Source organism: Engystomops pustulosus, chromosome 6 (assembly GCF_040894005.1).
Source record: "Engystomops pustulosus chromosome 6, aEngPut4.maternal, whole genome shotgun sequence".
NCBI classification, from domain to species: Eukaryota; Metazoa; Chordata; class Amphibia; order Anura; family Leptodactylidae; genus Engystomops; species Engystomops pustulosus.
In genome coordinates this window covers 182,631,788-182,658,226 of record NC_092416.1, presented here as the reverse complement: position 1 = coordinate 182,658,226, position 26,439 = coordinate 182,631,788, and the positions used below count along the sequence as shown (strand labels likewise).

General features: G+C 46.2%; 1 protein-coding gene and 1 long non-coding RNA gene across 2 annotated transcripts in view; both read right to left on the bottom strand.

The window, feature by feature from the left end:
* Positions 1-6,451, bottom strand: part of LOC140065228 (uncharacterized) — a 46,333-nt gene extending 39,882 nt beyond the window's left edge. Inside the window, 4 exon segments of the mRNA XM_072112830.1 lie at positions 46-101; positions 328-405; positions 3,055-4,737; positions 6,321-6,451. Coding sequence (XP_071968931.1) covers positions 46-101; positions 328-405; positions 3,055-4,737; positions 6,321-6,402 — 1,899 coding nt within the window. The 5' untranslated portion in view covers positions 6,403-6,451.
* Positions 1-26,439, bottom strand: part of LOC140065443 (uncharacterized) — a 98,547-nt gene that overhangs the window by 56,635 nt on the left and 15,473 nt on the right. The gene's annotated exons all lie outside the window — the stretch shown is intronic.

The following is a 26,439-nucleotide window of genomic DNA, read 5'->3' as shown; positions in this document are numbered from 1 at the left end:
CAAGTGAAGGTTCGCCCTTTGGGCCCTATCTGCCCCTACGCCTACTGAAAAGGAGTCAACTTCCAACTGGAAAGGCTTCTCTGTATCGGGCCATGTGAGAACTGGGGTCGAGGCAAAGGCAGATATAATTTAGAGAATTAGAAAAACACGATCCAGCTTCGGGTTTGCAGTATCATAAAATCTTCAAGGTTTATTTATACAGCTTTAAAAGCAGGGATACATCCCACATGGGAAACATATATAGAAGAAAAGAAGAACGGTCTGCAGGCAAAGCCTACGCGTTTCAATAAAACATCTTAATCATGGCTTAGCGTTCACGTTCGCTACCCTCGCAATATGCCCAGTGGATGCTAGAACGGGCTGACAATACAGTCAAAAATATCCCTAGATCCAATTTATTAAAAACTGAGAATAAGAAAAAAAGACAGCTAGATAAACAAAATCCGCTAACTTTCTCTACTAAATCTAGTGTCCAATACCAAAATATTGTTTCTATTATTAAAAAACATGTTCCAATACTACAAACGGATGAAACATTGTACTCCCTTTTAAACTCAGGAGTGAGATTTACAGCCAAAAAAGCACCTTGGCAATGCAACTATCCCCGAGCATGTTCTCAAGTATACGCCAAAAAAGAAGAAAACCAACACTGGTTATCAGTGAAAGGTTGTTATAAATGTGGACTAATACTTGTATAACATGCTCTCACCTAACACCCACTAAAACATTTGTGTCAGTAGTAATGGGAGAGGAATACCAAATCAAACCATATATAAATTGCAATACCTCTTGTCATATTACCTGCACGTCCTGTAACCTACAGTATGTAGGGTGTACAACGAACACCCTAAAAACCAGTATACGCAGGCACCTGTCCGATGCCTCTAGCAATACCGCAGTCAATGGGGGTCATTTACTAAGGGCTCGATTCGCGTTTTCCCGACGTGTTACCCGAATATTTCCGATTTGCGCCTATCGTACCTGAATTGCCCCGGGATTTTGGTGCACGCGATCGGATTGTGACGCATCGGCACCGGCATGCACGCGGCGGAAATTGGGGGGGGGGGGGCGTGTCTGAACGAAAACCCGACGGATTCGGAAAAACCGCCGCATTTAAAAAAGGAAATTGTGTCGCGGAGCTTGCACTCACCTTCATCCAGGATAGGATCGTGAACTTCAGTGCATTTCAGGGAACTTCAGCGCAACAGCGCCACCTGGTGGACGTCGGAAAAACTGCCTTGATGAATCCCGGCCAGACCCGAATCCACCGCAGAGAACACGCCGCTGGATCGCAAACGGACCGGGTAAGTAAATCTGCCCCAATGTGTCTGCGGTGTCTAAGCACTTTCGCGACACACGTGCAGGGAATTGCGGGACCTGTAAAGTGGTTGCCATTGAAAAAGTCAGTAAACCTAAAAGGGGAGGTGACCATAGGAGATGCCTCCTTAAGCGGGAGACCTTTTGGATCATCCTCCTACAAACCCGCATCCCGACAGGTATGAATAGTCGCCAAGATGTAATTAATTTCTATTAACCATTTCGAGTAGAACACCATCATACTTTCTTATTCTGTGTCTAGGTACAATGGATAGATGGGCATAGATATAAAATATAAGTGTATCTTGATATAAATATGCATATGTTTTTCATTTGTTCATTCCCCCGTTTCAAAACGGAACTGGTAGTCACATGACACCAGCTCATTAGGGGAATATAAGTCAGGTTAGCGGACGTGAACGCTAAGCCATGATTAAGATGTTTTATTGAAACGCGTAGGCTTTGTCTGCAGACCGTTCTTCTTTTCTTCTATATATGTTTCCCATGTGGGATGTATCCCTGCTTTTAAAGCTGTATAAATAAACCTTGAAGATTTTATGATGCTGCAAACCGAAGCTGGATCGTGTTTTTCTAAATCTCCTTAGGGTTCCTTTGGGCGAAGGTTTGATCCGTGCTGCTGCAGTCGTCTAACTTCAATCACGGTGTCCAGGTGAGCTGACTTTTCCTTATCCATTTCATAATTTAGAGAAGGCTTCTTCAGCTGCCGGGGACCAGTGTTGAGGATTGGCGCCCTTCTTAGTGAGCGCCACAATTGGAGAAAAAAAAAGAGAGGAGAAATGCGAAATAAACTGCCGGTAGTAATTGGCAAAGCCCAGGAATCTCTGTATTGCATGCAGTCCTACAGGACGAGGCCATGGAAGAAACACAGACAACTTAGCAGGATCCATCTGTAGGCCCTTGTCAGAGATAATGCATTACAGAGTCCACATGGAATGACCAGGTACTGGAAGTGTCTCTCGCGAATAAAGGCAGTCTTCCACTCATCACTTTTGCAGATACAGAGAGGTTATAGGCCTCATGTAGGTGTAGTTTGGAGAAGACCATGACTCAATGTAGGCGGTTGAACAGTTCTGTGATCAACGGTAATAGATAGTGGTTCTTAATGGTGACCTCGTTAAGGCCCACGATAGTCTATGCATGAAGGGAGTGTTATGAAACAACGATTTTCATACATGAGATTGCAGTCTTTCTTTGTGATTCTCATTCTCTTTTTATTGATAAAAATAAAATAAAGTTTTGGGGTTTTTTTGAGAATGAAGGAAACATTTACTGTACAGATGCATGAAATTCCATGACTACATATCCAAGCAGTGTATGACAAGTCAGATGTGATTCGTGGCTACAATATTTTCTAGACTTGACTGTGAGTGGAATTCTGTCTCTGTGTGAGATTCTTTGAAGAGTAAGGCTATCTGCACAAATGGAAGAATTTACCCCCAACATCAATTCCACAACCATTTATAAACCTGCAGAAATCATCTATTTGCTGCTTTGTTTTTATGCTGCGATTTTGTTGCTCCAATGCTCAACTTTGTACTGCAAAATCCAGGTTGAATAGATCAAACCTTTCCCACATTATAGCCAAGAAAATGGCTTCTCCTTTGTGTGAATTCTCTGATGTCTGACTAGACTTGAATTATTGCTACAAGTTTTTCCACATTCTGAACATGTAAACGGCTTTTCCCCTGTGTGAATTCTCTGATGTTTATTAAGAGCCGACTTTATCACTGTATTTTTCCCCACATACTAAACATGAGAATCTATTATCGCCTGTGTGAATTCTCAGATTTTTCACAAAATGTGATTTCTCATTATAACATTTACCACATTCTGAACATAAAAACGGCCTCTCCCCAGTGTGAATTCTCTGATGTTTAACAAGATCCGATTTTTGGATAAAACATTTCCCACATTCTGAACATGACAATGGCTTCTCCCCAGTGTGAATTCTCTGATGTTTAACAAGACATGATTTTTGGATAAAACATTTCCCACATTCTGAACATGAAAACGGCTTCTCCCCTGTGTGAATTCTCTGGTGTTTAACAAGATCAGATTTTCGGATACAACATTTCCCACATTCTGTACATAAATATGGCTTCTCCCCAGTGTGAATTCTCTGATGTTTAACAAGATCTGATTTTTGGATAAAACATTTCCCACATTCTGAACATGAAAATGGCTTCTCCCCTGTGTGAATTCTCTGATGTTTAACAAGATCTGATTTTTGGTTAAAACATTTCTCACATTCTGAACATGAAAACGGCTTCTTCCCTGTGTGAATTGTCTGATGTGCAATAAGTTTTTTTTTTTGGCTAAAACATTTCCCACATTCTGAACATAAAAATGGCTTCTCCCCTGTGTGAATTCTCTGATGTTTAACAAGATCTGATTTTTGGTTAAAACATTTCTCACATTCTGAACATGAAAATGGCTTCTTCCCTGTGTGAATTGTCTGATGTTTAACAAGATCTGATTTTTGGCTAAAACATTTCCCACATTCTGAACATAAAAATGGCTTCTCCCCTGTGTGAATTCTTTGATGAATATCAAGATCTGATTTTCGGCTATAACATTTCCCACATTCTGAACATGAAAATGGATTTTCCCCCGTGTGGATTCTCTGATGTTTAACAAGATCTGATTTTTGGTTAAAACATTTCTCACATTCTGAACATGAAAATGGCTTCTCCCCAGTGTGGATTCTCTGATGTTTAACAAGATTTTCTTTTTGGTTAAAATATTTCCCACATTCTGAACATGAATATGGCTTCTCCCCTGTGTGAATTCTTTGATGTCTAGCAAGAACTGATTTAGTGCTATAACATTTCCCACATTCTGAACATGAAAATAGCTTCTCCCCTGTGTGAATTCTCTGATGTTTAACAAGATCTGATTTTCGGTTATAACATTTTCCACATTCTGAACATGAAAATGGATTTTCCCCCGTGTGGATTCTCTGATGTTTAACAAGATCTGATTTTTGGTTAAAACATTTCTCACATTCTGAACATGAAAATGGCTTCTCCCCAGTGTGGATTCTCTGATGTTTAACAAGATTTTCTTTTTGGTTGAAATATTTCCCACATTCTGAACATGTAAATGGCTTCTCCCCTGTGTGAATTCTTTGATGTCTAGCAAGAACTGATTTAGAGCTATAACATTTCCCACATTCTGAACATGAAAATGGCTTCTCACCAGTGTGAATTAGTTGTTTTTCAATATTTGTCTGTGAAGATGAAAAAGATTGGTCGATTAACAAAGAAACAGATGAAAGATCATTGCTGTGTAGTGCTGAGGATGGATCTTTCTCTTCATATGTATCTCCTGCTACTTCAAATTCTTCTACTTTAAGATCTGAAGATATCAGACGTCCCTCTGAGCTCCGGCTGCAGTCATCTGCCAAAAAAACATAAAATTTTATAATATTTTGATCTTCCAATCCTTCCTGATCCAACCCCTTTTTTAGAACGATCAGTAAGAATGTGCTGGGGCTATACCAGAGGGCTGCTGGCTATATAGGTGGGAGGAGGCTTATACTCGAGTATATACGGTATTTGTTATCGCTACGTCCCTGACAGCCATCCATCTTGCTACATGGATCGGAGGGGCTTTGTCATTCCCCCTGGTTTGCTGCTATTGGCTGGTTAATGCCAACCAACCAATAGCAGAAATTGTATGTCAGTACTAATACCTATCACCATGTCTGCAGACACAGTCATGAGGGCAAGAGGGCAGCTGTCCATTTTGCCTAATGGTCCAGTGGGATATCGCCGACCCCCCTGGTCCAGCGCTTGTATTAGCTGCTCGATCTAAACCAGCCGGGTTTGCGGCGCAAGTCGGGAAGGGGTTAAAATAGTCACAAAAAGTATCGAAATATTGGTTTTCTGTACTTATTTATTGTAGGAGATTTCAGAATCCACTTTTTAGGGATCTTTTCTGTTTTTTTTCTGAGCTTTGAAATATATAATATTAGAAACCCCCAATATATCAACCCATTCAATTCAATTCTGCAACCCACAAACAATCAGAAACAGATTTTGAAGGGTCCAATTCTGTTGGTAAAACGTTCATTTAGCCCAAAGATTTACACATTCACAAAAGATAAAAATGGAAAACCCATCTTAAAATTTATTACATTATTTCTGTAATTTTTCCCATGTGGACGTTACCTGTTGTATGGGAGCACAGCGAGGCACAGAAGGGAAGGAGGGACGTGCAGCTGCCAGTTTTGCCCTACAGAATTTAGCAGGTTTTAGTTGACTTGTGGTTGCACTTTTGTGAGCTATATTTTTCAGTGGTCCTATTTTGGGGTGGCTATGCCCTATTGCTGAAAATGTATTAACTTATTTGTGTGGGGGGGGGGGGCAGTTGTGGAAAAAATATAAATTCTGTAATAGATTTATAAAATTTTTAATTCTCAGCACCATTCCGGTGATACCAAAGTTCTATGTTTTTGCTTCCATTTTACTAATTTTGTAAAACAAAACCTAATGTGGGGGAAAAGAAATCTAGAATTTTCTCAACGCCATTTTCCGAATGCTTTTTTGGTCTATATAGTGGATTGAGAGCTTGTTTTTTATGGTTGTACTTTACAATAAACCATTTTTTTTTACTGTAACTTTAATCACTTTTTATTATATTTTATTTGGGACAAAATCATATTTTAGGTTGTGTTTAAGAAAATGTTTTATGTAATGGGGCTTTTTTATTCATTTATTTATTTTAAAACATTAAAAAAAAAAAAAGGCCCACTATGAAGACATGAACAACCAATGATTAATTTGCTTGTTTACACCGATGGGCCGATTGAAGCTCGTTCCAACCGGGGGTGTTACATGGGGATGTCAGCTATAAGATACTGACTGATGCAGACATCCTCGGCTCCATGACGTACTATTACTGCCCTGCGCGCCAAGAGGTTACATTTAGAAGGTGATGCTCTTGTGCTTTCAGGAGATCTAGTACATGTTCATACTGACCTGGCAGCTCCGTCTCTTCCTTCACGGCCCCGGGGATCAGTATTCCTGCAGGAAACACAGAGACTGAATTCCTTCTTTCCATACAGATAATGAAAGGACGTGTGGATTTAGTCCTGTCTATTACCTGCTGATGTGAGGGGCTGGTGGTCCTCCATCATGACGTCCTTGTACACATCTTTGTGTCCTTCTAAATACTCCCACTCCTCCATGGAGAAATAGACAGCCACATCCTGACACCTTATAGGAACCTGACACACACAATGATCCCGTCATCACCCAGATCCCTTCATAGCGTTACTGTATAATGTCCCAGCATTCCCAGCAGTGTCACCTCTCCAGTCAGCAGCTCCATCATCTTGTGGGTGACTTCTAGGATCTTCTGCTCATTGATGTCATCATGTATCAGGGGGTGAGGTGGAGGAGCCAGGATTGGGCTCAGGGTTCTCCCCCGTCCTTCATACACAGGGGCCTGACAGCGCCCACTAGAGGTCTTCTTCACTACTGTGTAATCCTGGTTATGGAGAGACACATTGATAAATCTCCCTCCATACATTTCCAGAATCTCTCACCTCTCCAGTCCTATCATCTGTTATTCCCATAGATAATGATGTCATGTGACCTCATCACAATCTCTCACCTCTCCAGTAATATAGAAGAGAATCTCTAGGGTGAGCTGGAAGATTCTCTCCACCCTCCTGTCCTTCTCATTTTCCATCCTTGAGGGGTCAGACGTTAAAAGGAGAAGAGATTAGTAAAAGATCCTATAATGTAGAAACCTGAATGGAAATAAGATGAGACAAATTCTATCAACAACTGAAGACAACTTTGGTTATGGACAAGGGTTGCCCCGATACTAGAAGTTACATGCAGTCAGTAACGATCATGGTGAAGGTTTTCCTGGAAATGTTAATATAAAAAGTTATTTTGTATCTTATACATTCTTATTAAACCAATGTAACTGTATGAATGAGCAGATAATGTAGTGATATGTAGAGATATGAGAAGATGCGTCTCTATATACCAGAGCCTGGAGCTGGTGTCACAGTGTAACTATATGGAAGCTCTTAGTCCAGAAACTTCTCCCAGTGACAACCAGTAAGTTATTTGATGATAACTTGGAGACATTACATGGTGACAGCCGCCGCTGCTCTCTTCTTATGGGCCCGGTCACCCCCTCCCCGTATCCCTGTAATCCTGATAGAAGAGCCGCGACCCCTCACCTCCTCCTGCACAGCCGCCTCCACATACAGGACCTGTGATGATGTCATAGTCATGTGACCAGCCCCGTGTGTGGTCACATGTCCAGGTCTGACAGGATTCTCCGCTCAGAGGGTTCAGCGTTACCTCAGGATGTACAGAGAGTCTGCAGCAGAGCTGTGTGTGTATAATGTGTGTATAGCGAGCTGTGTGTGTATAATGTGTGTATAGCAGGGCTGTGTGTGTATAATGTGTGTATAGCGGTGCTGTGTGTGTATAATGTGTGTATAGCAGAGCTGTGTGTGTGTATAATGTGTGTATAGCGGAGCTGTGTGTGTGTATAATGTGTGTATAGCGGAGCTGTGTGTGTATAATGTGTGTGTATAATGTGTGTATAGCGGAGCTGTGTGTGTATAATGTGTGTATAGCGGAGCTGTGTGTATAGCGGAGCTGTGTGTGTATAATGTGTGTATAGCAGGGCTGTGTGTGTATAATGTGTGTATAGCGGTGCTGTGTGTGTATAATGTGTGTATAGCAGAGCTGTGTGTGTGTATAATGTGTGTATAGCGGAGCTGTGTGTGTGTATAATGTGTGTATAGCGGAGCTGTGTGTGTATAATGTGTGTGTATAATGTGTGTATAGCGGAGCTGTGTGTGTATAATGTGTGTATAGCGGAGCTGTGTGTGTATAATGTGTGTATAGCGGAGCTGTGTGTGCGTATAATGTGTGTATAGCGGAGCTGTGTGTGCGTATAATGTGTGTATAGCGGAGCTGTGTGTGCGTATAATGTGTGTATAGCGGAGCTGTGTGTGCGTATAATGTGTGTATAGCGGAGCTGTGTGTGCGTATAATGTGTGTATAGCGGAGCTGTGTGTGCGTATAATGTGTGTATAGCGGAGCTGTGTGTGCGTATAATGTGTGTATAGCGGAGCTGTGTGTGCGTATAATGTGTGTATAGCGGAGCTGTGTGTGTGTATAATGTGTGTATAGCGGAGCTGTGTGTGTGTATAATGTGTGTATAGCGGAGCTGTGTGTATAATGTGTGTATAGCGGAGCTGTGTGTGTGTATAATGTGTGTATAGCGGAGCTGTGTGTATAATGTGTGTGTATAATGTGTGTATAGCGGAGCTGTGTGTGTGTATAATGTGTGTATAGCGGAGCTGTGTGTGCGTATAATGTGTGTATAGCGGAGCTGTGTGTGCGTATAATGTGTGTATAGCGGAGCTGTGTGTGCGTATAATGTGTGTATAGCGGAGCTGTGTGTGCGTATAATGTGTGTATAGCGGAGCCGTGTGTGCGTATAATGTGTGTATAGCGGAGCCGTGTGTGTGTATAATGTGTGTATAGCGGAGCTGTGTGCGTATAATGTGTGTATAGCTGAGCTGTGTGTGTGTATAATGTGTGTATAGCGGAGCTGTGTGTATAATGTGTGTATAGCGGAGCTGTGTGTGTGTATAATGTGTGTATAGCGGAGCTGTGTGTGTGTAATGTGTGTGTATAATGTGTGTATAGCGGAGCTGTGTGTGTGTATAATGTGTGTATAGCGGAGCTGTGTGTGCGTATAATGTGTGTATAGCGGAGCTGTGTGTGCGTATAATGTGTGTATAGCGGAGCTGTGTGTGCGTATAATGTGTGTATAGCGGAGCTGTGTGTGCATATAATGTGTGTATAGCGGAGCTGTGTGTGTGTATAATGTGTGTATAGCGGAGCTGTGTGTGTGTATAATGTGTGTATAGCGGAGCTGTGTGTATAATGTGTGTATAGCGGAGCTGTGTGTGTGTATAATGTGTGTATAGCGGAGCTGTGTGTATAATGTGTGTATAGCGGAGCTGTGTGTGTGTATAATGTGTGTATAGCGGAGCTGTGTGTGCGTATAATGTGTGTATAGCGGAGCTGTGTGTGCGTATAATGTGTGTATAGCGGAGCTGTGTGTGCGTATAATGTGTGTATAGCGGAGCTGTGTGTGCATATAATGTGTGTATAGCGGAGCCGTGTGTGCGTATAATGTGTGTATAGCGGAGCCGTGTGTGTGTATAATGTGTGTATAGCGGAGCTGTGTGCGTATAATGTGTGTATAGCGGAGCTGTGCGTGCGTATAATGTGTGTATAGCGGAGCTGTGTGTGCGTATAATGTGTGTATAGCGGAGCTGTGTGTGCGTATAATGTGTGTATAGCGGAGCTGTGTGTGCGTATAATGTGTGTATAGCGGAGCCGTGTGTGCGTATAATGTGTGTATAGCGGAGCTGTGTGCGTATAATGTGTGTATAGCGGAGCTGTGCGTGCGTACAATGTGTGTATAGCGGAGCTGTGCGTGCGTATAATGTGTGTATAGCGGAGCTGTGCGTGCGTATAATGTGTGTATAGCGGAGCTGTGCGTGCTTATAATGTGTGTATAGCGGAGCTGTGTGTGCGTATAATGTGTGTATAGCGGAGCTGTGTGTGCGTATAATGTGTGTATAGCGGAGCTGTGTGTGCGTATAATGTGTGTATAGCGGAGCTGTGTGTGCGTATAATGTGTGTATAGCGGAGCCGTGTGTGCGTATAATGTGTGTATAGCGGAGCCGTGTGTGCGTATAATGTGTGTATAGCGGAGCTGTGTGCGTATAATGTGTGTATAGCGGAGCTGTGTGTGCATATAATGTGTGTATAGCGGAGCCGTGTGTGCGTATAATGTGTGTATAGCGGAGCCGTGTGTGCGTATAATGTGTGTATAGCGGAGCTGTGTGCGTATAATGTGTGTATAGCGGAGCTGTGCGTGCGTATAATGTGTGTATAGCGGAGCTGTGTGTGCGTATAATGTGTGTATAGCGGAGCTGTGTGTGCGTATAATGTGTGTATAGCGGAGCTGTGTGTGCGTATAATGTGTGTATAGCGGAGCCGTGTGTGCGTATAATGTGTGTATAGCGGAGCTGTGTGCGTATAATGTGTGTATAGCGGAGCTGTGCGTGCGTACAATGTGTGTATAGCGGAGCTGTGCGTGCGTATAATGTGTGTATAGCGGAGCTGTGCGCGCGTATAATGTGTGTATAGCGGAGCTGTGCGTGCTTATAATGTGTGTATAGCGGAGCTGTGCGTGCGTATAATGTGTGTATAGCGGAGCTGTGCGTGCGTATAATGTGTGTATAGCGGAGCTGTGCGTGCGTATAATGTGTGTATAGCGGAGCTGTGCGTGCGTATAATGTGTGTATAGCGGAGCTGTGCGTGCGTATAATGTGTGTATAGCGGAGCTGTGCGTGCGTATAATGTGTGTATAGCGGAGCTGTGCGTGCGTATAATGTGTGTATAGCGGAGCTGTGCGTGCGTATAATGTGTGTATAGCGGAGCTGTGCGTGCGTATAATGTGTGTATAGCGGAGCTGTGCGTGCGTATAATGTGTGTATAGCGGAGCTGTGCGTGCGTATAATGTGTGTATAGCGGAGCTGTGCGTGCGTATAATGTGTGTATAGCGGAGCTGTGCGTGCGTATAATGTGTGTATAGCGGAGCTGTGCGTGCGTATAATGTGTGTATAGCGGAGCTGTGTGTGCGTATAATGTGTGTATAGCGGAGCTGTGTCGTTGGCTGCAGTGAGTGCGTAGGCATGGGGACAGTAACACCCCACTCCCAGCCGGCCGCGCCCTCCACTCGGCCAACCGTGCAGTCCCTTCACGCCCCACTGGCGTGAAGGTGGCGGATAGGGGAGAATAATCGCAAGTGCTAGCAATATGCAGAGCCCCTGATAAATATGCTATCCATTATGCATTTTATTTGGAGTCCACCTGTGGGGTTAAATTGCTAACTATGCCCATGGATTTATTCATGGAGGGGTTTCTACTGTTATGGAAATATATCGAAGACGAATAGCAAATAACTTTTTGTCTAAAAAGTAGAACATTTGAAAATTTCATTTTTAAAAATTTCTCCTAAAATATTGAAAGTAACTAACATACTACTAACATAAACTACAATGTCTCACAAAAAAACAATATCAAAATCAACGGGATATGTTAAAGTGTTGAAAAGTTATTACCACAGCAAGAGACACTGGTCCAATTTTTTAAAAAAGGACTGAGCCCTACAAACAGGTACTGAAGGCTATACACAAGATCATGAAAGTAGTGAAAGTAGTTCCACAGAGTAAAAGCGGGAGTTCCCTGGATGCCTGGGCGGGCTCTTGGAACTGGTCCCTGGCTACACTCAGACTATGGTCTGGAAGTAGTCCATTGGCTCTGGAAACATGGCTCTGGAAGTAGTCCATTGGCCTGTAGTGGTGCCCATGATAAAGGAAGCCCATAGTTGAGTTTTATGGAGCCCTTGTCGTGGTGACTGCCAAAACCAGCCTCCCCAAGCTGGGCTCATGGAAGTTGGTCCCCGCCACGACATCCTGGGAGCTCCCGATGCGTTCCTCCATTGTACAGGGAGGACGGTAGGTAAAAAACCCATCAAAGTGTGTGGTTTTGTCATGACCGGAAAAACCCCCCTCCCCTGGCTGGGCTTGTGGAAGCGGGTCCCGGCCGAGACATCCTGGGAGCTCCCGATGCGTTCCTCCAAAGTGTGGGATGTTGTTAAGAGCGGCTAAACCATCCTCCCCAAGCCGGGCTCATTGAAGTGGTGGACAGCCGTGAGCTCCTGGCAGTAACTGGTGAGGGAAGTAGCAAAGAACCCCGAACAGGGAAAATCCATAATCCGAAAAGTGCTCCAGGAGTCAAGCATGATTCCCGCGAAGTACCAGTGAACTCGACACAGTGGTTTTAACGGGTGTTCTAGAACCCTGGGGCAGATGCCATGAGGCGAGAGGGCCTCTAGGGGAGGCAAGCAGACTAGATATACCCTTGCTGTCCACCAGACGATGCCCTTCCTGGATGGAGGGGGCTACTTCTTTGACCGGGTACAACAGCCAAGGGCAAGCCGGGTTTGAAGCCCAGAACTTGGCCACCGCTCTATGGCTTGTTCCGATCAAAAGACCGGGCTCTTGGAACCGGTACCCAGCTACATTTGGGCATTGGTCCCAGTGAAAGACATTACCCTGGAAGTAGTGGCTAATTCCACAGAGCGTCAGCGGTAGTTCCCAGGATGCCTTGCCGAGCTCCTGGAACTGCTACCCGGCTACACTTGGATGTTGGTCCTGGTGAACACATGACCATGGAAGTAGTGGCTACTTCCAAAGAGCGTCAGTGGGAGCTACCAGGATGTCTGGCCAGGCTCCAGGATTTGCTACCCGGCTACACTTGGACGTTGGTCCCGGTTAAGGAGATGGCCCATTGGCTTGCAGTGCAGCTCAAGGCAAAAACCGTCCCCAGATGATTTCTATGGAGCACTTGTAGTGGTGACCGGCAATACTCACTCTCCCTAGCTGGACTTGTGGAAGTGGGCCCTGTTCGCGACATCCAGGGAGCTCCTGTTGCTCTCCTCCATTGTACAGAGGTGACTGTGAGTGAAAAAATCTTCAAAGTGTTGTATTTTGGCAAGACCAGCAAAATCACCCTCCCCAAAATGTACTTGTGGAAGTGGTGAGCGGCCGCAAGCTCCTGAAAGCAACCGGCGAGTGAAGTAGCAAAGAACCGCGAACAGGGCAAATCTCCTCAACCGCTGCCGAAAAAGGTTCCAGGAGTCAGAGGTGATTTGCGCAAAGCTCCGATGAAATTGACAGATTTACAGGGTGATTTTTACAGGACATCCAGAACCCTGGGATGAAAACCAAGAGGCAAAAGGGCTCAATGGTATGCAGGCAGGCGAAAAATACACTCGTCTGCCTGCTAGGGGGTCTCTTCTTGGGTGGAGGGGGCCACTGCCCATACCGGGTGTACAACTGCCGAGCACAAACCAGGTTTGGGGCTCCATAGCTCCCTGGCTTCTACCAGTCAAAAGACCTCTCAAAGGATCTCAGGGTGCCGGGAAAAGCCACTGCGGGTAGCCGAGATCTTGAAACTGGTGCCTGGCCTAGCCGGGCTCATAGAAGTGGTCGCCATCCACTTATGGTGGTTGGCCCAGGAAAGGACATGGCCCTGAAAGTGGTCCAATGGGTTGCAGTGGATCCCAAGTACAAGAAAACCCCTGAATGCCTTCTCTGGAGCATTAGTGATTAGGGGGTAGTGAACCTACTGAACCACCACGGTCGATGACGTAAGCCGATACCTGGGAGTGGAGTCTAAGTGTCACCAGAGCCTGCCGCAAATCAGGTTGGACTTGCTGCGGCATGGTACCACCAGGTCGCCCCACAGGCATGACTTTGTCCGTGGTGGTGACCAGGCAGAATCCTGGTCTGAGACAGGCAGGAGATCGAGGCAGGCAACACAGAATCAAGGTCAGAGGCAGAGCAGGCAACGGAGAACTGTAGTCCGGAACAGAATCGAGGTCACAACAGGAACAAGCATTTCACCAAAGGCACATAGATCCAGCGAGGCATGAGGGAAGAGGCTGGCTATTTTTTAGATTACCAGGTGACCAGTGCCAATTAGCTGCACGCTGGCCCTTTTAATCTTGTGTCGGACCACAGGAGCTGCCACTGGATCACTGGGAGGTGAGTCAGACTGCTGGCATGAAGGGGCCCACAGAGTATAACGGTGCGCCTGTGACCCGAGACACTCCCCCCCTTCGGCCTCCCCCTTTTCTTGGTTCGAAGGAACCTCTTCAGAAGACCACAGCTTCTCCCAAGACCTCTCCTCAGCCCCTTCCAGTCAACAAGGAAGAACCGCTTTCCTCTCACCATCTTCATGTCTAGGACCTCTTGTGGAATCAGCCAAAGGAGCAGGAGGAGGAGCTTGCTGGGAGAAGCGGTTCAGAATGACTGGCTTCAGCAGAGAGACATGGAAGGAGTTTAGGATGCGCATGGTGGGAAGAAGGCAAAGCTTATAGGCCACAGGATTGATGCACTTTAGTACTTTGAAAGGACCCAGGAAACGTGGACCAAGCTTGTAGCAGGGGATCTTCAGCCGGGCATACCTGGAGGCAAGCCAAACTTGGTTCGAGCAGACGCCTGTAGCAAGGAGAGTCGAGTCTATTCCCAGATAGACTTAAGATCCTGGACCAACTTCTCTACAGCACAGGGCAAAGGCACAGGGAGAGGAAGAGGAGCCTTGACGTTCTTTTCTGCAGGAAGAAAGAGAATCAAGAAATTGAAGAAAAGTAGAGTGACCAGCAAGCTTGTCGTGGGTTGAGGCGCTGAGCAGTCTGGAGATATAGGAGGTTCCTGAGATCCCTATATACGCAAATCAGATGGCGATCTCCTTCCAGAAGATAGCGCCACTGTTCCAGGGCAAGTTTTATGGCCAGTAGTTCTCAGTCTCCTATGGAGTAATTTCTCTCCGCAGTAGAGAAGGCCTTAGAGAAGAACTCACAGGTGAAAGTTCGTCCTTTGGGCCCCTTCTGAGTGAGCACCACTCCAGCTCCCACTAAAGAGCCGTCAACCTCCAGCTGAAGTGGCTTCTCCGTATCAGGCCGTGTGAGAACAGGAGTAGAGGCAAAGGCGGACATCAGCTTGGAGAACGCTTCTTCAGGCACCGAGTTTAGGACTTTTTTATTGTCAACGCCACAATGGGAGAGACAAGAGAGGAGATATGTGGTATAAATTGCCGGTAATAATTAGCAAAGCCCAGGAATCTCTGTATAGCACGAAGTCCTACTGGGCGGGGCCACTGAAGTACCACAGACAACTTGGTCGGATCCATCTGTAGATCCCTGTCGGAGATAAAATATCCAAGGAACGGAACCCTTCTGGTGGAAATTACACTTCTCGAGTTTGGCATTTAGGCGATTAGCCCTTAGGCGCCTGAGAACTTTTTGTACGTGGACCTGATGAGACTCAAGGTCAAAAGAGAACACCAGGATATCGTCCAAGTAGACAACGTAAAGTAAGTCTTTGAAGATGCTGTTGACAAATTCTTGAAAGTGGCCATCCCGAGTGTGGCGGTCTTCACTCATCACCCTCATGGATACGGATAAGATTATATGCCCCCCGAAGGTCCAATTTAGTGAAGACCTTGGCTCCATTGAGGCGGTCAAAGAGTTAAGTGATCAGGAGTAGTGGGTACTGGTTCTTCACCGTAACTTTATTAAAACCATGATAGTCAATGCAGAACAGTCTTTTTTGACCACAAAGAAGAAACCAGCATCGGCAGTAGAAGAAGTCTTGTGTATGAACCTTTTTTGCAATTTCTCCTTGATGTAGGATGACATTGCAGTGGTTTCAGGTACAGACAGTGGGTACACCCTACCCCATGGAGGAGCAGCTCCATAAGACAGTCGTGGGGCGGTGCGGTGGCAGAGTCTCTGCTTGCTTCTCCGAGAAGACGTCAGCAAAGTCCATATAGGAAGCTGGGAGACCCACCAGAGCATGAAGTGCCACTAGACAGCGAGAGTGGCATTCTGGTCCCCAATGAAGAACTTCCTCAGTCTGCCAGTTCGGCACAGGTGCGTGGCGCAGCAAACACAGAAGACCCAGAAGAACAGAAGATGTAGACCGGGGTAGCACATAAAATGAAAGTCTCTCCTTGTGTAGACATAAAGGCTTGGTGCGATACTGGACCGGGCCAAAAGAATCTACCCACTAACGGATGAGATGACCAGCAGCTTCTTGAGACGGACCACAGGAAGGCGATACAGAGAGACCAGGACAGCATCCACAAAGTATCCTGCAGAGCCGGAATTCAGGAAGGCCGAAAATGGAAACTGGCTTCCTGACCCAAAGCATAGAGAAGCTTTGTTCTCATCTAGCGCTGATTCTTCCAGGAACCATAGGTGCGTGCATTTCCCAGACGCTGAGGACGGATTGGACACATCTTAAGTAACTGCTCCGGGCTGCTTCCGTTTGTCAGAAACGCTCTTGAGTAGACATCCGAGCTCTATCCACCAGCATAGGTTCCTCTGCAGCTGACACAGAAGATGGCTGAGTTGGTCTTTGGAAGACAGGAGCCAGACAGGGAAGATGTTCGGTCGTGACTTGCACTTATTCAAGACGCTGCTCCTCACAACGCTCAGAGAACTGGATGTCAATCCAAGTGGCCAGAGAGATGAGACTTCAGGTCTCGTGCAGACAGTACGTCTTTAATCTGTCCAGAAAGTCCCTTTTTAAAGGTAGCTACCAAGGCTGCTTCATGCCAGGCTAACTCAGAAGCTACGGGACAGAACTGAACTGAATAGTGTGATCGCCCTGACAGGTAAGTCCCCTTGGTGCAAGTTCAACAGGGCAGTCTCAGCAGATGACGCCCAGGTTGGTTCCTCAAAGACGGACTGGAATTCAGCAAAGAATGTGGTGAAGTTAGCTGTGACGGGGTATTTCCTGTCCCAGAGGGGAGTAGCCCATGCCAAGACCTTCCCAGAAAGGAGGTTGATGATGAAAGACACTTTAGACCGTTCTGTGATGAATTAGCTCTGACCTAAGATCCATGTGCAAGGAGCACTGGGTGATAAAGCCCCTGCACAATTTGAGGTACCCATCATACTTGGAAGGCATGGAGAATCTCAGCCTAGATTCCGCGGAAGGTAGAGAACCCATAGAAGCAGGAGGGACAAGAGAACAGGGCACGGGGCGATCTCACTTTGTCTCTCGTGGCTGCCCTCCTGGAAGCATCCTCAGCTAATTGGGGTGGTGGAGGTTGATGACAGAGAAACGACGAAAGGGCAAATCCAGCCGGTCTCTTCCAGACATGGGCTACGGTAGAAGGCCATTGTCTGAAGGGCACTGGCGGCAGGGACCGGGTAATGTAATACGGCACCTGAAGGCAAGGAGGTAGAGGCGGTGAAAAATTGGGAGCAAACCCACCTGGCTTCTGCCAAGCAAGGGGCCAAGAAGGCAGGTGCGATTCCTGGTGAGCAATGGCGCTAAGGGGACGGTGCCAGTGGTTCTGCTACAGCAAGTGGAGCAGTTTGCAGAAGAACCGTGAACGGCAGGTAAAAATTTTGGCCGATCCGACCCTTTTTCAGAGAAAAAAGTTTTTAAAAAGTATTGGTAAAAGAGGAGAAATTTTGGACTTTTTTTCTGACAAAAGACGCTTTTCGGTCAGAGACGTTTTTCAGGTCCTGCAGTGGGCTCTTTTTATGACCCTTACCGGGAGGAGGTGCAATTTCTGCTGGAAATGGTGAGCCCTTCAGGTACAAAAATGTGCATGACCCGGTCATAAGTCTACATTCTCTTTTTTTGGAGTACGTAGATTTTGGCCAAAATCGTTCTAAAATGTTAGAGCAGGCAGTCTCTGCGGCGGAGGCTGGTGAGGGCACAGGGTGATGTATCTTGAAGTAGTACCCTCTGGGTAATGCTTAGGCCACGCTGTCCCAACACTGAATGGAAGGCGAGAGTCTTTGTCGATGAAAAAAACAATAAAGTGTCAGCTTTTTACATGCTGTGGCTTATATGTTCTATAGTGGTCCGGTCATGGCATTGGTCAGACTGTCTTGCAATACATTTCCCGAGGGAGTGGCGCCCTGTAGGTGAGGCTAGCCACGTGAGGTTGTGTTTTGGCCCTGGCTGGTATCACGGCAAGTTCGCTCCCCAGTGGCAGCATGCAGACGCATTCTAACAACTCTATCTGAGTTCTCGGAGGGGATGTTGGTGGTGGGAGGTGACTTCAATTTTCCTTTAGACTTTAGGTCCGATACATCCTCGGGGAAGAGTCATGTTTCGCCTCAACAGATGGGGCCCCTTAAGAAAGTTCTACATGGCCTACAGCTAGTGGACATTTGGAGGATACTACATCCGAATGATAGAGCCTACACATACTTCTCCCCCCGCCCACAATTCCTACAGCCGCAACAACTTTTTTCTTCTGCAACACAGGGGTCTGACTTGGGAGTCAACGGCCTCCATTGAAAATATAGGATTATGCTCTGATTTATCTCTTGCTGGTGGTATCCCCTCATCCTTGGGCATGGCATCTTAACGATATTTTGCTCAAAGACGCCCTTTGTATCCAAGACATCAAGGACACAGTCACTTCCTTCCTGCAGACACACGATCTATCTCCTGAATTGCGCCCAATGAAATGGGAGGCACTGAAGTGCGAACTCAAGGGTCGGTTTATTGATAACGGAGGCAGATTGAAGAGACAGAATTCTGCTAAACTTTCCTCCTTGCTTTAACAACTTGCTACCCTAGAGACCAGACACAATAGTGACAAACACCTGGGGATCTAGCAGAATTAATTCTAGTCTTTGACGATATCTGGACCTTGCTAGACCAAAAATCCTTGGCCAATTACATGCGGTTTAAGAGTCAACTTTACGATCGGTCTAATAAATGCGGGAGACCTCTAGCCCGCCTATTACAGCCATGAGAAAATACCTCACATATCCCACGCATCTCTTCCGCAGGAGGGTAATTCACAATCCAATAGAAATCAGTGCAGAATTACGCATTAAGGCGTATAATGATGAAACTGCGCTTCCCCGCTTAGAGGTGGAGGTAGTGGAGAAGCTGGAATCGGACCTCACCGAGGCTGAGATTACTGAGGCCATCAAGAACTCCTCTTCCAGAAAAAGTCCGGGCGGTTTCACTCCGGCCTTTTACAAGTCCTTCCAGGAAACCCTGTCTCCCCTCATGACAAAGCTCTTTAATGCCATATCTTCAACTATGGCCTTCCACCCTCAGTCGCTGGAAGCCAACATTGGCATCCTATTGAAGCCAGGTAAAGAACCTTTATCTACAGCCAGCTCTAGGCCTATTTCCCTCTTGAACATCAATTTGAAACTGTTCTCTAAGATCTTGGCTGACCGCCAAGCTCCTCATCTCCCAAATATGATCCATACTGACCAGTTGGGATTTGTGAGAGGTAGGGAAGCAAGGGATAATCTAAACAAAACTTTCCTCCTGATGGCACACGCGCGTATATGCTCAATCCCTTCCTGTCTCCTGTTGATCAATGTGGAGAAAGCCTTTGACATGGTCCATTGGGGTTTCATGTCGGCCGCACTCTCACAACTAGGATTTGGACAGTCATTTTTGGGGAAGATCTTTGCGCTTTACTCTTGCCCTCCAGCTAGGGCCTGAATTGATGGGTTTTCCTCAGCCCCCATCACAATCCTTAATGGCATGCGTCAGGGCTGTCCCTCTCCCCTCTGTTATACATCATTGTGATGGAGCACCTGGTGTGTGCCATTCAAAACAACCCCAACATCCATGGCATTCCTGTGGGCAAACAACAATATAAAACGGAGTTAGTCACAGATGATGTCCTGCTATACGTGACGCAGCCTAGAATCTCCTTCCCCTCTCTAATTGAAGAGTTTAAGCGTTACAGCCAGTTGAGCCATTTTAAAATTAATTACAGCAAATCGGAAGTGTTAAACATCTCATTACCATCTACTGAGATCCAGTCTATTAAAGATCTCTTTTCATTCCACTGGCATTCCAATGCAATTACGTACCTAGGGATTCAGGTTCCCAACGACCTCTCCAAACTATATTCCTTGAACTTTCTGCCGCTCCTGGAGCGTACGCTCAAAGACATTTCTCTCTACGATAAAAAACACCTGTCATGGTTCAGTCGTATCAACACCATTAAAATGGACATTCTACCCTGGTTTCTATACCTTTTCCAGGGAGTTCCGCTCCAGCCTTCGGCATCCTTTTTCAAATCCATCCGTGGAGCCTAGCTACGATTCATCTAGCGTACAACTCACCACAGAATTGGTTGGTGGTTCCCTGTCTGATCAAAAACGGCAGGAAGAGTGGGTCTGCCCGATTTTAAACTCTACCATCGGTCATCCTCTCTAGTGAGACTATTGGATTGGCACCATCATCAAGCATCTAAACACTGGGTCCGGATTGAGCAATATAGCTCTACAATGGCACTTTGTCTCCTCCCTTGGTTGCCTTTTCGACAAGTAGACCTAGACCGCAGACCCTCTGACTTTCGTAGACCCTGAAATTATGGGATTCTCTCACTAGATGTAAATTCCTATCCTGGCCGCACAGCTTGCTGACCCCTTTATTCAGAAATCTGTGAATTTCCGCCCGCTTTCTCTAGATCCATATTTCTAGGCTGCTCGTCTCACGAGGATCGTCGCATGCATGACCTCCTGGGCGAGTCCCCGGTACCTTCATTCATGAATTTGGTCACAAGTCCCGAGACATTCCATCTATCATGGCTGGAGCTTTCCCAGTTAGACTCCTTCCTTGGTCACGAGGGCTCCGATACCACCTTCAATTTGAGGAACTCTTCTGCCAAACATCTCATTCGGAACACTGTATCTCACAAATATACAGTCTTTTAGTGAAAGAGTCAGATCACTCTAGTCTGCGATATGTTACTAGCTGGGAGAAGGAATTGGGGGTGGCTTTGTCGGCAAACGATTGGGACAAGGCTTTTCTTTTTACTCACAAATTCTCAATTGCGTGTGCCCTGCAAGAACGCAACTACAAAATACTGTCAAGATGGTACAGAGTACCGGCCCTCCTGCATTCTGTCTATCCCTGGCTGCCAGACACATGTTGGAGGTGCGATGTTGGGAGAGGAGATATGCTCCACATATGGAGGTCGTGCAATAAACTTCTCCCCTTCTGGAACCAGGTATTTGAGATCCCTAAAACCTATCTGGATGCCCCAATTACTGGTGATCCAGAAAGAGCATTGCTTTCCATATTACCCGGTGAAATTGGGGAATTTAAGTATAGCCTGCTTCCATTTTCTTTAATGGCAGCATGCTAGTCATCCGTCAAAAGTGGCGATCCTTCGTCCCTCCCTCTATCTCTAAATGGACTCAGGAAATGCTCCAGATTTTCCACTTGGAAGAAATAATGGCAGATAAAAATGGCACTTCAGTAAAGTTCCTCAAACTCTGGCAGCCCTGGGTGGTGTTTCGGGAATACTTGGCCTTCAGGGATATTCTATTGTCTCGGTTAATGGTGGTGGGGGGGAAACCTCTGCCTATGCTCAACTCTCTTCCTCCCTGTCACCTAGTTGACTTTTAGATCCTTCTTTGTCCCCTCCCCTCCTCTTTTTCCCTCCTCCTATGCCCTACTGTATGTTTGTGTACCCTCCCTAGGTGTGTCGTTAGTACGAATGTTCTGTATTGACCTTCGCTCTGGACGTATAGCTCACCATCAAGTAGGCCTCATATTGTGATACATCATATGAGAAATACACTATAATCGACAACATACCCATCGCACCTTAGAACCCCTTATGACGCCCTCGCAGCTGGAAGCTATATTGCTCGGTCTCCAAGCGGGCATGGGACAAATCGTGTCATGACATCACCATGTATGGATAGGACCAACCCCAGAGACCGCAGAATTCCCCTTAGCCCCAATATCCTGCTTCTTTTAATATCACTGTCATTGGTTGTGAGATGCTTTGGACAACTGAGGGCCTACCTATGCTCCTTTGTTCTCTATATTTTGTACGCATAATATATGTCCACAAGCGTGTTTTGCTATGTATTCGTTATTCACTTTATTGTTTATTGTGATTCAGATTTTTTTTGAACATCGTTTGCTTCTTTTACGTTGTTATAATCTTTGAAAACTTTAAGAAAATTGATTGAACATAAAGTATGAGAAAAGATCTGACATCGTGTATACGTTGCAGCGATTTTCATAAATGAGATCGCAGTCTTCCTCTGTGATTCTCATTTTATTCTTTATTGATAAAAATAAATAAAAAGGTTTGGCTTTTTTGAGGATGAAGGAAAGATTTATCGTACAGATATATGAAAATCCATGACTACATATCCAAACAGTGTACGACGAGTCAGAGTCTCCTGGAGGACAGAAGTCAATAGTCAGAGGACAACAGGAATGACAAGTGGAGGCCCCAGCGAGATGTCACTACAACAAACAAAATGGCTGCTTCACTTGATGATAAAGAAGATGTGATTCGTGGCTGCAATATTTTCTAGATTTGAATGTGAGTGGGATTTTGATGTTGAATAAAATTTTTTTTTTTTTTAAAGAATTTATTTTTGCAATTTTGAAATTTTATACAATTAAAATAAACAAAATCGAAGAACAAGATTGTCTGTCACATATTTCTTTCCCCCCATTACAGGATTATTAAGCAACAACCATGGTAACAATCAGGTTCTTACTGCGTTTCAAAACTAACCGAGGGATATTACAGTAAATGATAGCAGGATACTACAGCCAGACATCTTGATACAACACAAATAACTATTGACACATAGACAATCAGTCACACACACACACACACACACCAGCACGCTCAGTCTCCTTCATCATGGAGAGGAGTATATATCACACGTGATTATAAGGCAGTATGGGGAGTCGCGCACCATCTGGACCAGATGCGATCAAACTTCTGGGGACACTTCCTGTTGGTATACAGGGACCGGTAGTGGGGAATGACACTGTTAATAAGTAGTATCCATCTTTTTAACGGAGGGGGCTCCTGGTCCTTCCAGGTCATCACCACCACTTTTCGGGCGTAGTATAATACAAACCTAAAGAAAATTTTGTCATAGTGGCCATTGATAACTTCATTTATGATACCGAGGAGACACACAGAGGGAGACAGTAATCGTGGGAAATCAAAGTGTACATTTAGGAACTCCAGCACTTCGGACCAGAAGACATGGACCCTAGGGCAGGACCAGACACAATGCAGGAAGGATCCGACTTCAGCCTGACAGCGAAAGCAAAGATCATTGGGCATTGCTCCCATGCGGAATAGTCTAGCAGGGGTGAAGTATACTCGATGGAGGAATTTAGATTGGATCAGGAAGTCCCTCGCGCTCACTACAGATGTGAAGTAGGACAGTTCGACCTCCCTCCAGTCATCATCTGACAGGTCAGGGATATCCTGTCTCCAGCGTTCACGGGCTCTATCAAATGGTCTGGACTTTTGCTCTTGCAGGAGAGCATAGCACTGAGTGAGTGGCTTAGGGAGGTCCGGGGTACTCATCAGAGTCTCTAGTTTGGAGAATTTCACTGTCAGGCTGAAGGAGCCGAATTGGGCTTTGAATGCATGTCGCAATTGCGTGTAATGGAAGCTGGCCGTAGTGGGTACAGTATGTCTCTCCCTTATTTCGTTAAAGCTGAGTAATTCTGCTTCCGGAGATAATAGCTGGCCTACAAATTTCACCCCCGCCGCCCCCCACATTGTCCAGCCCGGGAGGGAGAGGAAGTGAGAAAGCCACGGATTGAGCCACAATGGAGTCCTGGGCGAGAGAGGGGGAGAGCTGCTCGGTTCTACCAGGGATTGAGCCCTACGCCAGCACACCGCTACCGTACGTAGGGGAAGTGGGGTATCAGATGGGGACTTGTATCTGTACAGCAAGTTTGTAAGGGCCTCGTAGGAACCTACCAGGGCACCAGCCAGTGCAGTAGCTGCATTACCCATGTCTATATCTATCCACCACTGGGCATATACTAGCTGGGAAGCCAGGTAATAAAGATACAGATCCGGGGCAGCCAGTCCACCCCTAGCCTTGGGAGCCTGAAGCAGCGCTAAACTGAATCGTGGGGCACTACACTGCCAGTAAAAGGACCTGAGAATGCCGTCTATGCGTTTAAACAGGCTCTTTGGAAGCAGTATAGGACAAGCGTGAAAAAGGTATAAGAATTTTGGAAGAAAAATCATTTTAAATATGTTAATACGCCCGTACAGAGACAAGGGGAGAGTGGACCAGGCTTTTAGACGCGATTCAGTTGCAGTTATCAGGGGTGTAATGTTTAACTCTGTAAATGCCTGGACCTTGCGTGACACCTGGACTCCCAGATATTTAAAGGTGGACACCACCTGGACTGGGACGGGGAGGGAGTGTACCCCTACATCAGATAAGGGAAAGAGGGCTGATTTGTCCCAGTTAACCCGAAGGCCTGAGAACCCCCCATAGCGTTCTATCAAGGACAGAAGGGATTCCAGAGAGGGGCCCACATCTCCAAGATATACAAGTGTATCATCAGCATAGAGAGATACCTTCTCAATAATAGTACCTCTAGTTATGCCCTTAATGCCCTCAGAGTGGCGGATCGCCACAGCAAGGGGTTCAATGGCGAGTGCGAAGAGGAGGGGAGATAGTGGGCAACCCTGTCTAGTGCCCCTGGCCATAGGGAGAGTAGGTGAGATGTTAAGATTAGTCCGTACCCTAGCCTTGGGATCATTATACAGTAGTTTAACTAATGCTGTAAATCGAGGGCCAAAACCCATTCTAGGCAGGAGGGTCCATAAATATGTCCACTCTACTGAGTCAAACGCCTTACAATTGTCTAAGGATAATATAAACCCAGGGTCTGGAGACCGCTCTGCTTCTGCAATGTTCAGGTGTAGTCTTTGTATATTTATGTCAGTTCCCCTCCCAGGCATAAAGCCTGTCTGGTCTGGGTGAACCAATGATAATATTACTTTGTTAAGCCTTGTCGCCAGAATTTTTGCTAGTATCTTAACATCTGAGTTTAGGAGGGAAATTGGACGGTATGAGTCGGGAAGCAGAGGGTCCTTGCCAGGCTTGGGAAGAACTACAATAAGGGCCTCTCGCATGGAGTCGGGGAGGGAACCGCTGTCAAACGCATCGGAGTACAGGCTAAGGAGAAGGGGGACCAGAGTCTCACAGTTATCCCTATACCACTCACCTCCCAGCCCATCAAGTCCAGGAGTCTTACCGGGGGGCAACGATTGGATGGCCAGTTCCACCTCCTCCGCCGAGAGCGGGGCATCAAGCTCCGAAGACTGTGCCGGTGTGAGCCTCCATAGTGGAAGACTGTCAAGGAATCTGGAAATCTCGACGGAAGAGGCGGACAATCTGGAGCTGTAAAGAGAGGAATAGAATTCATAAAATACCATGTTAATGGCCCGGGGTTCTGTAATCAAGGCTCCGTTACCATCAATAATAGAGGGAACGGAAGCACAAGGACGTTCAGCCCGCGAGAGATACGCAAGCAGCTTCCCGTTTTTATCTCCGAATTCAAAGATGGACGCTTCCCTGGCTTGCAGGCGCTTGCTGGTGCGCTCCTTCGCTACAGCTAAATGGTTCCTCTGCGCCTGAGCCCAAGTCTTTTTATTCCCTGGAGTAGGTTTATCTAGATATTCCTTTTCTGCGGTCACCAGTGCAGCGGTCAACCTCTCCTCCTGCGCATTTAAGGACTTCCTATGGCCAGCTACCCCCGACATGAATGCTCCCCGCACCGAGGACTTGTACGAGTCCCAGACTAGAAGAGGATCAGGATGAGTTGAGTGTACGTCCCAGAACTCGCTGTGCGCTGCCCTAACAGTACTCTGGACCGCTGGGGATAGGAGCCAAGCCGGGTGCAGGCGCCATAAGCGGGAGTCGCTGGGGGGGCCTATAAGGAGACTGATGAACAAGGCGGAGTGGTCTGATGCACTGCGCGGGCAATAGGATACCTGATCAACGTGCGGCAACATATCTGGGGAAACAAAGGCCAGATCAATCCGAGAGAAGCTCTTATGAACAGAGGAATAAAATGAATATTCTCTCTCTTGAGGGTGTTTACTACGCCAAACATCGGCGAGGTCTAGAGAAGTGAGCCACTCATTCAGACGGACCGAGCCTGTGTCCAGACCACTTGTACGATCTAAGGAGGGATTAGGGACAGCATTGAAGTCACCAATGCAGAGTATCGGACTTGGAGGCATAGCAGCAAGTTTACTGGATATTAGGTGCAATACAGCTGGATCAAAGGGAGGTGGGACATAAATAGACGCTATAGTAAAGGTAAAGCCCCACAAGGCACAATGTACGATCACAAAACGGCCAAAGTGATCCGGTGCTACCTGTATGACTTCTATGGGAAGCGCTTTGGATATGAGTATGGATACTCCCCTGGCGTAGACAGAGTAAGAGGAATGATAACCTCTAGCCACCCATGCCCGCTTCAGGGAGAGGACCTTCTGACCCGTAAGGTGTGTCTCTTGGATACATACAATATGGGGGGCCTGACGCTTAATGACATCTAACATCAGAGCCCTCTTGAATTTGGAGTTAAGTCCCCTCACATTCCAGCTCATTACCTTAAGTGAAGACATCTTAGCGGAA